Genomic DNA, 14,964 nt, shown 5'->3' with positions numbered 1-14,964 from the left:
CACAGAAATAAGGAGAAGAGACTATTTACTATCCCCTCTGAAGGAAGAACGTGCAAGGTGCAGCAACCTGTAAGAGCCCAGATCCGAGCAATCCTTCAATCTTTTGCTAGGGTCAGAAATAAGTGAGAACATAACCTTCCTCTAGCCAATACAGAATGGATGTCACTGTAGTGGTTTCCAAGACCTTCACCAATTTAAGCTTTTGATTACTATGGGCTTAATATATAGACTTCATATCACTGTAGAGGGCAAGATGGGGTGATTAGGAACAACCTAGAAGATGGAGCAGAAGAGAGAAATGCCTGCCGAAAGGAGCGTCCACAGGGGATGCATACACATGACCAGAGTAAATAGGACTAGATACTGAAGAAAAGTTCATTCCACAGAAGTCAGTCAGGACCCACTGGGAACTTTCTGCCTAGACCTCTCTGATAGGAAGCTTAAATGAAGTGCAGTTTTCACAGAGGAAGGCTGTGTGTTTGAAGGGAGGAGTGTATGTGTAGAGCAGGGAGTGGTGGAGGGAGCAGCTTGAATCTGAATGAGGATGCCTATTCTGCGGCCCTGGTGGACAGACCACAGATTTTTCCCCACAAAACTGGTACCCTCCATTCATTATTACTGAAGTGACATGCTACTGTTTCAGGATTGCAATACAGCTTAGGGTTAGGAGAAAAATACTTTATTTCCTACCTAAGAAGACAAGGAGACACATGCTGATTGCCAGGATTGAGCCAGAACTGAGTCCCACTGGTCTTCCTGCTTTCACTTGGCTGATTTCACACCATCGTCCTTTGTAACCCTCAGGACATCGACAGACAGCTTTGTCTTGGGACTGTGCCACACAGGTTCCCCCATTCCTACAGGTCCAGTGCCCACAGGGTGAAGCGGCACAGCGTTTGAGCCCCGTAAGGTTATCTGTAACCTGTACTTTGCCCGCCGGGCACCTGCATGATGAAAGTTAAAGGTTCTTATAAGTGGCAGTGGGGCCAAGAATTGTGTTCTGCTTTGTAAATGCTGTGCACTAAGTGTTCCTCAATTCCACATGCTGCTTTCAGTTGTTTCTTCAAAACAAATAATAAAGGCTTTTAAAATAAATCAGAAGACCATGTCACTGAAAGACATGAACACAATGGGCATTCTAGGTATTGCCTAGGCTAGTCTGCCCCATTTTGCTTCACAGCACTGTCATAGCACCCAAGGAAAATGCAAAAAAGTTAGGCAGATACCTCCAAGAGCTTTTCCGTAAAAAAGGGAAGCATCTCAGATTCCAAACAAGACCAACTCTAGCAGGAAAAGTGTGATAGTTTCCTTTCTTCCAAAAGTATGGAATCTACAGAGAGGAAGCTGGCAGGATTCAACGAAGGGTAAACACACTTGTGACGGCAACAGTAGTGACTTGGGCATTCTGGGTGGAGGATTCTCATCCCCAACCAGTCACTGGTCTTTCTGGGACCTAACTTGGGTAGGAAAAGCATTTGGTACACTTGTGTTCCTTATCTTCCGATACAAAAATGGAAAGATAATTCTTAACAGCAGAGACTCCTCCCCTTTTTTGGCAGCAGAAGGTAGGCTAATTGCTACATGATTCCTAAGCTTGGGAGAGACCCTTGGGATGTCTGCCACAGACATGAATTGAACACAGGAGGAAGTTTTGGACTTGTCCTCACAAAACCCTTTAAAAGCAAAGACTGGTTTGGGGCCCCCTAAATGCTGAAGGTGACTGATTTCCCCATGCCTTCCCCAACCTAATCAGCTGAACTACAGGAAACATTTTAACTGTAATGGACACTTCTACTGGTTTTATGTTTAGTAAAAGCTCCTTTTAAGACCTCTGTATTTGGATCTACAAGTAATCTAACAGTTTCTCCTCAAAGGCATGATCCAGTTTTCTCTGATTTTAAGTGACTCCAGGGTATAAGCCAGCCCATGTAGGAAATGTGCTTTCAGCATATGACCAGTTGTTACTAATTCTCATTACTGTATGGGAATAAGGAACAAAACTTCTCCAAACCACATTTTACTCAAAAGGCCTTTCATTTCCTTCTCACTATTTGGTCTGTTGAATGCTGTTTGAAATGCCACAGAAATCTTATTGTACTTACAAACATAAGATGCCAAAGGATTTAGTGGGAAATAAAGTTTGGTCCAGACAGACACACAAAGAGAGGAACAGAACTGGTTCTTGGGATGCTTTCCCTGGCCAAAAGCTACAGTAGCAGCAGCAAGAAGTTTCATTGATCGCTGCAGTCTGCTTAGCCTTCGGTAGATAAAGACTGGATCCCAAGAAAACCACCCCACACTGGTAGTGGAAAATACTGAATATACCTGCACTCATACTTTCTCCACAAATCTACACAATGCAAAGGACTGTAACAGGGCTGAGTACTGCAGGCATTGGAATGACAACCAACGGTGACACCTCGGCGCTTCAGAATTAAGCCAAACTCTGTACTTTTGCCATGGACAAGAAGAGGATAACCATTCAACTGGGCATCACAAAGGCAGCCTACATTGCAGCAGAAGAACACAAAGAGAAACATCATGTTAGACAAAAACTCCCTCAAAGCATGAGGATATTACAAAATTAACTGTGATCTGCAAGATATTCAGGATCCTGACCTCAGGATATGATCCCTTTCCCGTGTGCTTGTGTGACAAGGTATTTTAGCAGAATTTGCAGATTTGTTGGAATCTGACAAGGCTGAGCCACAAGTGCTTCTGCTATGGCCTCAAACTTGAGCTGTCAACCACATGCCTTAGCTCTTGTGCCACTCCAGCCCCCAGGATACAAGGGAAATAGCCTAATGTTTTACCTTAAGATGCCCTCCTCCAAGGGCATGTTCCTTTGTGCCCTCTTGCTTGCTGGCCCTTCATGACATCATACTGAGTCTCCCGTGGAGCTTGGAGGCCATCTGTTGCAAAGCAAGAGCCTTGACTAAGTCCCCCCTTTTTCCACTCTGCTACAGTCCGAGTCAGGTGCGAAGGGGGAAACCACCCCAAGGGGCAGTGATTTTTCTCTACTCTGCCAGAAGCTCAATACACTGAAATTCTCACTGGGCTTAGCCCAACCCTGTGATGAACCCTTGAACAAACTTTCCCCTCACACTAGGCAAAAAATATTTGGATGCATCTGTGACGGGCTAGCTGGTAGTGACTTAGCCCAGGGGTTTTGAAAGGGTAAAAGATGATTGGAGAACTTGGGATTCCCTTTCCTCACCAATCAGGCCCCAGAGACTCACCCTCCATGTCCCCCGATTGGCTCCTTGGGGCACCTGGAGGAGGATAAAAGGGGCAGCACAGCTGATTCAGGGGAGACCAGCAAGGGACCACAAGGAAGGAGTTTCAAAGAGCTGGGCCAGCGAGGTGGGAGCAGTTGTCCCAGAAGAGCCAGAAGGAGTGGGACCTGCAGGCAGCAGTTGGACCCTCAGCAGCGTGGCTTGTGGCCTGCAGGAGAGGCTCCCCGCTGGGCTCCAGGATTGCCTATGAGAGGCTACAGCCAGCAGGAGCGGCTCTCCAGCTCCAGCAAGGATCTGAGCAGCGACCTGAGAGGTTCCCAGCTCTGCTTCCAGCTCCTCCAATCAAAGGCTGGGCAGCTCAATACGAGGCCAAGGCTCCTGGAAGGCCAAGACCCCTAGTAGGCTGAACTAGTGCCGCCAGTGGTGACTGTGTGGTAGAGTTTCTGCCTACCACATGGGACATCCAAGTTCAAGTTCCCAGCTGGGGTGATTTGGAGTGAGTGAAGTAACAGAGAAATTCTTGTTGCAGTGGAAAGGGGCCATTGTTTCCCCCTTTCCCCCCCTCCAGGTACCTGGGCCCTATATTTCTTGTCATTTGACATTTCATATTTTGTGCCTTTTATATTTCACCAACCAGTATTGTTTGTTCTGCTGTTTGTGTTTTCTATTTTGTTAACCCTGTCTTTTGTCAACTGGATGAATATATCTGTGATTGTAAGCATCTAACCTTTGTTAAATCCTGCCCCCTCAGGGCATTGTAGTGTCCCCTTTACCCCCTGGTTTATACTGGTTATGTTCCCAGTACTGTTCTCTCATTAAAAGGTATATACTTAAGTCCCCATTGGTGGTCTGGCTCTGCTCTATAGGGGAAGGAGAGTCCCTACACCTCGCACAGCACTTGTGCACCTGCTTTGATCCCTTCAACTGGAGAGGGTGTACCTCTTGGAGAACCACCCAGGTTATACTTCTATTTGCTTTTCCCTTAGGACTGGGGGCTGAGGTGGTGTGAAGGCCTCTGGATGATCCTCCTTCAAGACTTTGGGAGTAGCTTGGAACATACGTATTCCTGACTTGTATTTTGTGAACATCAACACTGGAAGATGTCACAAATCAAAATTTACATCCATAAAAGGGTAGAACATTAACTCTGAATTTCCTGCCATAGGCTCAGATCCTACATTTCATAGATGCTCTAGTCTGTGGTTTTATGGTCTCCAATGACAGAATGTCCTCAGAATGTCATTTCTGTGGTTTTAAATTTCTCTTTAAATTTCCATGTCACCTACCTTGGAAATCACTTTCTGAGTGGTTAGGAAGGCGGTTTCCTAGCACAACTCTTGCCAGATCCATCTGAAACCACTTGTCTGTACCAACAAATGCAGTTACTTCATGATCCCCTCCACCATTGTTAACACGCAAGGTAAACTCATTGTTATAGCGCTCCATGGTCAGCAAAACCCACTGGCCATTGTTTATGTGTAATGTGTTCAGCCTCAGAGAGTGTTCTTTGTCCCCCAAGTTGAAGTTAACACCGAAATGTCCATCCACCATCTGCAGACACAAAGACATGCACATGCTTACACCAGAAGTGCCTGAGCATTACATAAAAAACCCTAAATCCTAGTCAGTGTAAAGTGTTCTCTAACCCTGCCAAATAGTACTGCTCCAGCTGTGTAAGAATCAGTCCTCAGAGAAAATGTTCATCTTTGAGGAACAGGCACCTTTAAATATACAGAAAATGCACCTGCACAATCACTGTGTTACATGGCAAATTAACAGCAGTCAGAATGGCTTTTTGATAGTTTACCTCCAGTCTAATGTATCCATTCCCATCTGTGGATGCCATGCTGAGAAGGGTGCTGAAGGCAATCCGGGTACGCACCATGAGCTGGATCTGGGTGGTGTGGGCGCTAAGAGTGTTTTTCAGATCATAATGAATCCAGCTGTTTCGTCCAAATGCCCACTCTGGGAGAACTACGTGCAACACATGAAAAATAGTAATTTAATCATCTTAATACTTAGTGTGACGGGCTAGCTGGCAGTGACCTAGCCCAGGGGTTTTGAAAGGGCAAAAGATGATTGGAGGACTTGGGATTCCCTTTCCACACCAATCAGGCCCCAGAGACTCACCCCCCTTCCTCCCCCCGTGTCCCGATTGGCCCCTTGGGTCACCTGGAGGGGGATAAAAGGGGCAGCATGGGCTGACTCCTGGGAGAGACCAGTGAGGAACAACAAGGAAGGAGCTTCAAAGAGCTGGCAAGAGTTGAGCCAGCAGGGCAGGAGCAGTGCCCGGAAGAGCCTGAAAGAGCAGGACCTGCAGGCAGCAGTGGGACCCTCAGCAGCGCGGCGTGCGGCCGGCAGGAGAGGCTCCCTACTGGGCTCCAGAATCCCCTACGAGAGGCTGCAGCCAGCAGGACAGGCTGCCCCTGCTCCAGGAAGGATCTGAGCAGCGACCGGAGAGGTTCCCAACTCTGCTTCCAGCTCCTCCAATCAGAGGCTGGGCAGCTTGATGTGAGATGGGGGCTCTGGGAAAGTCAAGACCCCTAGCAACCTGCCAGTTGTGGTGGCTGTGTAGCAGTGTTCCTGCCTACTATGTGGCAGACCTGTGTTCAAGTCCCAGCTGAGGTGACTTGGGGTGAGTGAGATAACAAGAACCAAGTTTTCTTGCAGTAGAAAGGGGTCATTGTGTTTTTCTCCCCCTCCAGGTACCAAGGCCCTATATTTCCTTGTCATTCGACATTTTGCATTTTGTGCCTTTTTTATATTTCACCAACCCGTATTGTTTGTTCTGCTGTTTGTGTTTTATACTTTGTTAACTGTGTTTTTTGTCAGTGATTGTAAGTGTCTAACCTCTGTTGAATCATGCCCCCTTGGGGCACTGTAGTGTGCACTATACCCTCTAATTTATGCCTGTTATGTTCCCAGTATTAAAAGGTACATGGTTAAGTCCCCATTGGTGGTCTGGCTCTGCTCTATAGGGGAGGAGAGTCCCTACACCTCCCACAGCACTTGTGCACCTGCTTTGATCCCTTCAGTTGGAGAGGGGGTACCTCTTGGAGTACTGCCTGGGTTACATTAGTATTCTCTTAAGTACCTTCACTGTAGAGTGTTGCAGGTTAATTAATCCCAAACACAAACATTTTAGTTCTAAATAAATGTTGACTGCCAGGGCACGAGATGCTGTGTACAAACACAGATTTTCAAAAAGAGGTAATAGCAAATACAGGAAGTCCTCCCTCAGTGACCCCCAACTTATGCAGTGCCCAAAGTTTGTGTCTTGCTTGCCCACCCATCATTACTCTACTATTTTAACCAAAGCAAATCAAAAACAAGTCTGACATTAGTAGGAGGCAACTTGGGCAATTTCTTCATCATTAACTAGAAGAAATGTTAATGTAGTGCTCTCAGTTACTTCTTGGACCTCTGTTTAAGATTAATTAAACAGAAAAAAAAAAATCAGATGGAAGTTCCACCTTGGATTGTTCAGAGCAAGCGTCATTAAATCAGACAAATGCTGGCACTATAATTCACCAAGCACTAATTTAACCCCTATCCTTTGTGAGTTCATCTATGTTTATTTGTTTTTGGCAGAACTTAATCACAGAATTAATTTGTCATATTAAGTAAATTGGTACACAGTAGGTCTGTAATTTTAAACTTGCAATATTATTTTATTTTATGTTAAAGCAAAACTGATCCTGAATTTTTAATCTTTTCTTGTTTTGTTTTTCCATGAGGGGAGGAGAGAAAGGAGACAGGTTTTCTACTTTAAGTCCCATCACAGCAAAATGACCAATTAGGGAGCCAGCTGTGCCACAGCAGGATCTCTAAATGGTACGCGTATCATAGCACAGAAGCCCAACAGAGCAGGGTTTAAGGAAGGGACAGAGGAAGAAGATTTAAGCATAGCCTGTAATTTTAAGCTTGGTTAAGAACTTGAATGGCACCTTTATGCAAGCACAGAGTAATTGCAGCAGTGGAAGCTTCTGAAAACTTCTCCAGAATGGCTATTTCTCTCTCATAGTCTTGGGCAGCTTCCCAGTGATAGGATCTTGCTGGCTTGTGTAGGTGGTCACCTGCCAGATTTGTACTGCAGTGCCTGTAAACCAATGGGACTGCACTGAGGAGGTGCTAGAGCAGGGTTGGGCAAAGTCCAGCCTGCAGACTGGATCGGGCCTATGGCAGACTATTTCCCATCAGCCCCTGCTTGTGACGCTGTGGCTGGTTTCCATGGGGAGAATGGGACCAGGGCTTCCATGGAGACAGGCCATAGCACCGCTGGTAGGGCGTGCAGCTGGGTGAGGAGCTGCTCCTGGACTGGGATCTTGCAACGGTGAGTGTGGTCTGGAGCTGGAGCAGAGCTGTGATCTGCCCCAGGCAGGGGCATGAAGGCAGCAGATCATGGATCTGTCCTGGATCCAGACCATGCTGTCACCACCTGCAAGATCCCAGCCCTGACCCCCGAGCAGCTCCCCATCCAGCCTTACACCTTGCCAGTACTGCTGGGGCAAGTCTCCACAGAAACCCTGGACCCATACTGTCACAGGGCCACTGCTGGGATCTCCATGGAAAAATTGCCCCCAGTGACATGGGCAGGGGCTGCTGGGAAATGGAGTTTGGCTGCTGGCTGGATCCACCATTTTTCCCATGCCTGTGCTAGATGTACTCCCTGCTCTTAGAATCATAGAATCAATGAGTCAGAAGGGACCTAGACAGATCATTGAGTCTGACCCCCCACCATGGGCAGGAAGGAACACTGGGGGTGGCAGGGTTTATAAGACCCCAGCCAGGTGCCTGTCCAGTCTCCTCTTGAAGATATCCAGGGAAGGTGAGAGCACCACCTCTCTGGGAAGTCTATTCCAGGCTCTGGCCACCCTTACAGTGAAGTAGTTCTTCCTAATATCTAACCTAAAGCTATCCTCCCTCAGCTTGTGGCCATTGTTCCTGGTGACTCCAAGCGGGGCCCTGGTGAACACACTTTCCCCGAGTCCCTGCTGCTGGCCCCGATAAGGTTGTAGGCAGCCACAAGTTCCCCCCTCAGTCTCCTCTTGAGGAGACTGAAGAGATTCAGGTCCCTTGAATTCTGTAAGCTGAATGCAAAGTTAAAGTTTTATTCCTACTCAACACCCTGGGTCAATGCATTATAACAGTGGTATCTATCTATGGGTTAGGACAATGCTACAGACCAAAGTTGCTGTAGCATTGCCCTTATACTGTATTCTCGAGGTGCTCAGGGAAACCACCCATGGCCCCCACCTTCCCCTCCTCCCAAAAAGGGGAGATGATTATTCTCTGAAGGAAAAGCCACACAAGCTCTTTCCCACCCCTCCTTGCGTATGAGCAAGTGCTGCCATTACAGGCTCCCCTGCCGATAGCCACCTGCCTTGTTAATGGACTTTCCTCTCTTCCTCCATTACATGGATAGTTCTCATGCAGAAAACTAAAGAATGATTACATACCCAACACTAACTGCAAAGCCTGTGTTTCTTAGGACAGTCCATCTTTGGTGTGAATTCTTTAGGAAGGCAACGTCTGCTGGGGTCAACCTTTATTCCTTCAGCTACTGGAAGCAAGAGAGGGCAGAGTAGATGCAACCCACACTTGGTTCCTCTGCCAGTAAGATTCCCATGACAACAGGCCTCTGACTAACAAGGATGAAGAAACTATCATGAAATCTATGTGGATAATGTCAGACAGTCACTAAAGGGCAAGTTACTGTACTTGGAGCAATTGTCCATACAGATGCCAATCTTGGCAACTCAGAATCAGTTGCTCATTCAATTGAAGGTAAGCAAATAGTCCTTCATAAATAGAGATTGCAAGACTGCCCTGGCAAAATTAGCATCTGTCTGCTGGACCCTTGAACCAGGAAGTAGTGAGCAGTAAACAGGTGCATAGGGCTCCCCAATGCTGCTCTACTTAGAAAACTGACATGACACGTAAATAGGCTTCAGAGACTGCTTCGGCCCTAGTGAAAACCTGTAAATTGTAATAAATTTGCTATCCAAGACCTGCTTGGATAGTCTGTGGAAGGATGTGGCTTGTTCCTTAACCCTTTCAGTGCATGTCAAAAAGTCTGAACACCTGAATGGCTTCCCATCTAGTAAAGTCAAAGCTCTGCTGAGTAGGGAGTTAGCAGCACTTAGGCCCTGTTAACAGAGAACCAGGTCAAAATACCAGAAAGGGGAGGAGAAAGGGGCCATATAAGCCTGAATCTGAGGCTAGGGATTCAGACTGGCTCAGATCCTCACAAAGGAAAGGAGCTCTGGGTTTGGGGGTATAGAAACCGCAAGGACTGTGCTGAGCTACTTCAGGCTCTGAAGATAGCCTACGTCAGGGTAGTCATATTAACATCAAGGAGTGGGAAGTGAGAAACAAGAAGGCTGGAGAGCACATCAGGCAAAGCTGAACTCCAGTGGGTGTCTGGTACTGGAGTCTGACCCCCCAAGCCTGCTACACCTTGCCACTGCACTATCATCTAACATGTTTAGCTTCATCTCATCCAAAACAGAATGTGGTTTAGAGAAGATGACCTGATTGACAAGGAAGCTAGAAACTGCCAACTTTGAGTGAGCTGTAAGGGTTACTCTCCTTTTGATAGACCACATGAGGATCCCTCCTTTTCTCCCAGCTCAAGGTTATCAGACTTAATCAGTACTACAGGCCAATACCAACTTTATGTCCAATCAGTCCTACAGGCCAATGCCAATTCTCCCAATGCCAAATTTCTGGCCCCACAAGCATTCATGCAGGCCAGGTAACATGGCTCTTCAGGCTAGATCTGGCCAGTGGGCCATATCTTGAGACTGCTGTCCCAGCTGATGCATTGGCTATGAGGCAAGCCATTTTCAGAGAGATGTTAACAAAATCATAAGTATCAAAGTAAGCTATTAGTCCAGTGAATGTCAAGTTAAGGCTGCATGCAGGAAGAGAAACCACAGGCAATTCCCTGTGGCAAGTGTCAAAAGTACAGCCCATAAGCCAGATCCAGCCCATGGAGTTGCTTCATCTAGCTCGTCAGGGCCTGCTGTGGAACCTGGGGCCCTGGTGGACATGGTTCTTAGCAGCAGGGGAGCAAGCAAGGGCAGTGAGACACCCCTGGTCACCTGTGACAACAGCCTGCTGCCTCTTTGCACCCCTGCCACACCAGGCCTCGCTTGCAGCTGCTTGCCCCACTGCCTCTCTGGTGGATGATGGTGCTGGCCACTGCTGCTGCCTCCATGGTAGCCACGGCCTTCCACAGTAGCTGTGGTGGCTACTGCCACCATGACCACTACTGTAGCCAAGGCCATAGCCACTGCCTCATTCCCTGGCCTGGATCCACCCTGTCAGAAGCCACGATCCAGCCAGTGGCCTAAGAAACTTGGGATATGTCTCCTGGGATATGTTTTGAGTTATGGAGCAGGCACACTAGGCAGACTCCACCTTCAAAGTTTAAAAAGAATGAGCTCTAAGGATGGTTTTCTGTCCATCTTTAGGAGACAGGGATCAGTACTCCTGATAGCCTTTTGCCTCTTTCTAAAGGCAGTTTGCTAGGGAGCTTGGTGCTGCATCTTGGCTCATGCAAGGTACTTTAACACAGACCCTCGGCACCAGGGCATGGCCCCAGCTGCCTGAGACTGCTGCCTATGCCACATGGAGCCAGCCCAGCCTGACAGCACATGGGGCACATATAGGCAGGACCCAGCCTGGCCCGAGGGAGCATGGTTCTTGCATGCAGTATTGAGGGCCCCAGGTGACAGCAAAAGCAGCCTGGTCCTGCCTGAAGAGGTGTGCCCTCAGGCCAGGCCAGGCCAGGCTGGGCCAGCTCCATCTAGCACAGATGGAGGTCTCAGGTGGCCAGGGCTGTGCCGTGCCACCAGGGGGATCTACCAGTAGTGGGCCATGAACGCCCTGACAGGCACCGCTGCTGTGGAGGACGGGGGGAGTGGAGGGGCAGGGGAAGGGGGCTGTGCACCATGCTGGGGGCAGACAGGGGACCCACCATGCCTGAGGAGTCCCCTCCACCCCCAGCCCCTCCCACTGTCTCCCCCACTCGCACAACCCCCTTCACAATCCACCCCTAAACCCCTCACCCCTCTCACAAACTCCCCCCCAAATACCTCCACAATACACCCACAAACCCCACCCACAAACTCCTGCACAAGCCCCACACCCCTCTCTGAACATTCCTGGGAGGAAGGTGCTATTATTCCCATTTTACAGACCCAAGGGTGGCCTCCTTGGACATTTGCTTCCCCAAGGCAAGAAGCAGTAGCACACCTTGTGCTGCTGCTACTTGTCCCCAGGGGACGCCTGTCCTATGCGCCCTCTGGCACATGGCAAGTTACCCCGGGTGGGTAGAGGAGACTGAAGCCAGCACTGGTTGACGCCAACAGCCTTAGCTGGGATCCTGGGGGCTTCCTGGCACTGCAGCAACAACAGTCCTGCCACTCGGATCCTGGCCGGCAGCTGGAGCATGGCTCCAGCCACCCAGGCTCCAGTTTTGGGCAGTGCATACTGCCACCACACATGCGCCATTTATGGTTTTTTCCATGTTTTTTTTTGACCCTGGGATCTCCTGGAGTCAAAAACCACCCCTCCCTGAGCTACTACTTTGCAGTATGGAGAACAGCTGAACGTGTGGTATGTGGTGCCACAGACGTGTCTGCGGTGCCACATACCGCACAGCCACGCTTATCTTGACACAGCCAAGATGGTGGAATGATTTGTCCCACATTACACTGGAAGCACATGACAGTAGGAAATTGAACCTGCATGTCCAAGTTGACACTTCAATCACTGAACCCATCCCTCCTCTCCTGTGGCCACCGTGAGATCTTAAAACATGCAGTAATTATTGCACTTTGTTTTAGAATTAAAGAAAAAAAACAGACTTGAAGTGAATGGTGTACATGAGCCACAGAAAGAAATGTTCAGAATGCAATTTCTTCAAGCTTTTACTCCCACAAGTAGTGAAATAATGCTCTGAGAACAAGTCACACACAAGTTAAAGCAAGTCCTGCTAAGACTATTATCCATAACATTTACTTTGTGCAACAACAAAGAAATCTCTGCAAATCTAAATTACTGAGGGAAAGAATGACTTGCTGAACTAACACTGGCATCGACAATTATCTATCACATTATCTGTCTTGATTATTCCCAAATATTCATTTATCTCCCTTAGGATTAATTTCTCTCTAAAACTAGCCCTACCTTGATCACATTTTGGCCCACCATATCCAGGGTAACAGTCACAAGTAAATGATTCCCATTCACCAATACACTTGCCATGAACACCACAGGACAGTGCCCCAGCCCTTTGACACATTCCATCAGTCAGAGCACAGCCAGGAGCACTGTTTAAAGACTCCGCAGGATTCTCCAAATCATAAACCTAAGAAAGGACAAGAAAGAATGAACCACCACCTGAAGCAGCTTTAGTCAGCAAAGTTATCCCACCAAACTATTTTCTTACAGCCTGACCTTGCTGTCAATGATGACATTCCGTATACAGCCAACAAATCCTTTGAAGTGCCTTTGTAAATCATGGGACAAACTCTTAACTCCGCCCAGCTGTAGGGGTTGGTGAACATTGAGAAATCTTCCATTGTTGGGGAGATAGGGAAGAAAAAAGAATTAGTGGTACACAACTCAAGAGCATGCTGATCTGATCATTTACTTTCTTGTTCTTTTCTGCAGTTTTATTGCCCTCTTGTTCTGTTTTTACCTTGCAGTTCCTGGAGTCTCTTCTGAAACTTCACAGGCTGATGAATCTATCTGAGAGACTTCCTTAAGATCATTGTCCTTGTCTTCAAGTGTAACATTTATGCAGTGGTCAAGAATCAGCTGCACTTTCTAAAATGGAAATTGCATTGCATTAAAATTATTGTATTTTTTTAAATTATAGATTTGACTCCACCTATCAGAACAGGTCAGTGCCATTAAATATAAATAACAATGCAAGAAAATCTACTAAATAAAACCAAGTTTTTACCTGAAGATCTCAAAGCTTGACACAGGTGAATACTTACATATCAGTATTCTTATTTTACAAAGGAGGAATCAGGTATAGCAGGTTTGATACTTCACTGCGCTCAAGTAGGGAAACTAAATCACAGCTGCCAGCCCCAGCATAAAAACTAAAACCATGATGCAATGGAGTAGAGTGGAATCTCATTTCTTCTCTGCCCTCAGGCTATGCCATATTTGCAGCTCTTGACATGCCCCCAAACTTTTCTTACAGGCAGTTCTAGCACCACAGGTAAGGAGGAATCTCTACGATTAGCAGAGATTCCTCCTACACAAAAGAGGAAGGAATGATATCTTTGGCCTCTTTAATTTTGCTTCTTGTTGCATAAGCACCATAAAAATTGAACTGGTGGATCAGAAAAATTAAGGAATTTGCCGTCAGCGCTTGGACAGACATATCAATATGTAACGCTACCAGAATAAGGTGCTACCAGGGTATGCATACGTGCACAGCCTCCTGGCTGGAGCACTACAAAAGTTGCCTTAAAGGTGAGCTCTCCAGCTGCATGGCAATAGGGGCCCACTCCTTTATTCTCCCAACCTCAAAGAAGCCTGTCAATGAGGCAGCCTCTACTGCAGCTGCCTCCAGCTCTTGCTGTCATGGCAGCCTAACCTTCTGTTGTCACTGTGGTGCAGAGCAGGGCAGCCATGGCTCTGTAATAGCTGCCAGCCGCTCTCCTTTGTTCCCCACTTAGAAGGGGGAAGGAGATTGGAGCACTGGGATGCAGGAGGTCCTAAAGACCCTCTGTAGTGCTACATGAAATTGTTCACATATTGCATGTAATGTTACAGAATGGCAGCATTACAAAGTATTTTCTGCTTGAAACAGGAACTTTTTTATGGTGGATCCACTGGACTACAAACAGCTTAAACATAAGTACGCTAGCTTTCTATAGCTCTGTAAGGGCACTTACAGAATTACAAAAGAAACGTGTATCCAAGACCCATTGGCCAGCCACTTGAGAAAAGGTCTGGAACTTGGCTGGTCAAATTACCACAATCCTAGGCCCTAATCACAAGACAATGTTCCCTCCACAACAAGTGGGGTGGAAAACCAAACTAAGAAATTGTGCACATTGATAAATATGGTGATGAGGTAACCAGAAAAGTACCTTGACAGACCAGCTGCTTATAGGAGGGGTCCTGAATATATGAGTTCTATATTTCATGAATATATATCAGATATCTGAACTCAAGTTTTGTAGGATTTAGTTGTATATGCACTTGCCTTTCCATTGCTTAAAACTTTTATATTATGCCAGCGACGATCTGCAACATTAACTTTCTTTGACAGCTGCAGGAAAAGCACCCCAGAACCATGACTCAGAGTTAGTGATGGGACACCACCAGAGAGCTCTAAAAGGAAATAATGTTACTGAATAAGTCTTTTCCTGTACAAAAGCCAACCACATCACTATTAATATCCTAGTGAACTAGCAAACTAGTTTAAAAATAACTTTCGCCCTTAAATGAGGTACAGATTATACTGCCCCATATACCTTGCATCTTCTAAAACGGTATTTTTCTTTAATATCTGTAGCATTAAGCTTCTAATGCCAGGAACAATAATAAAAAATGAACAAACTGAAGTATTGGTTGGTTGTTTTGCATTTTCATTGTTTTCTAAGGATATTTCCTTAAGAAGGCATTCAAAAATTATAAATACAAGTACAGTAAGTAAAGGCCTAAGTTCTTCTCTCTCTCTCTCTCTCTC

General features: G+C 46.8%; 1 protein-coding gene across 1 annotated transcript in view; it reads right to left on the bottom strand.

The window, feature by feature from the left end:
• Positions 1-14,964, bottom strand: part of LOC109320516 (neural-cadherin-like) — a 65,904-nt gene that overhangs the window by 3,521 nt on the left and 47,419 nt on the right. Inside the window, exons 25-30 of the mRNA XM_019550661.1 lie at positions 12,705-12,822; positions 12,435-12,615; positions 5,044-5,210; positions 4,523-4,787; positions 2,326-2,506; positions 691-944 (exon numbers count right to left, since the gene is read on the bottom strand). Coding sequence (XP_019406206.1) covers positions 691-944; positions 2,326-2,506; positions 4,523-4,787; positions 5,044-5,210; positions 12,435-12,615; positions 12,705-12,822 — 1,166 coding nt within the window. The remainder of the gene's footprint in view (positions 1-690; positions 945-2,325; positions 2,507-4,522; positions 4,788-5,043; positions 5,211-12,434; positions 12,616-12,704; positions 12,823-14,964) is intronic.

Source organism: Crocodylus porosus, unplaced genomic scaffold (assembly GCF_001723895.1).
Source record: "Crocodylus porosus isolate Cpor-Errol unplaced genomic scaffold, CroPor_comp1, whole genome shotgun sequence".
Taxonomy (NCBI): Eukaryota; Metazoa; Chordata; order Crocodylia; family Crocodylidae; genus Crocodylus; species Crocodylus porosus.
This window is presented reverse-complemented; position numbering and strand designations above follow the sequence as displayed.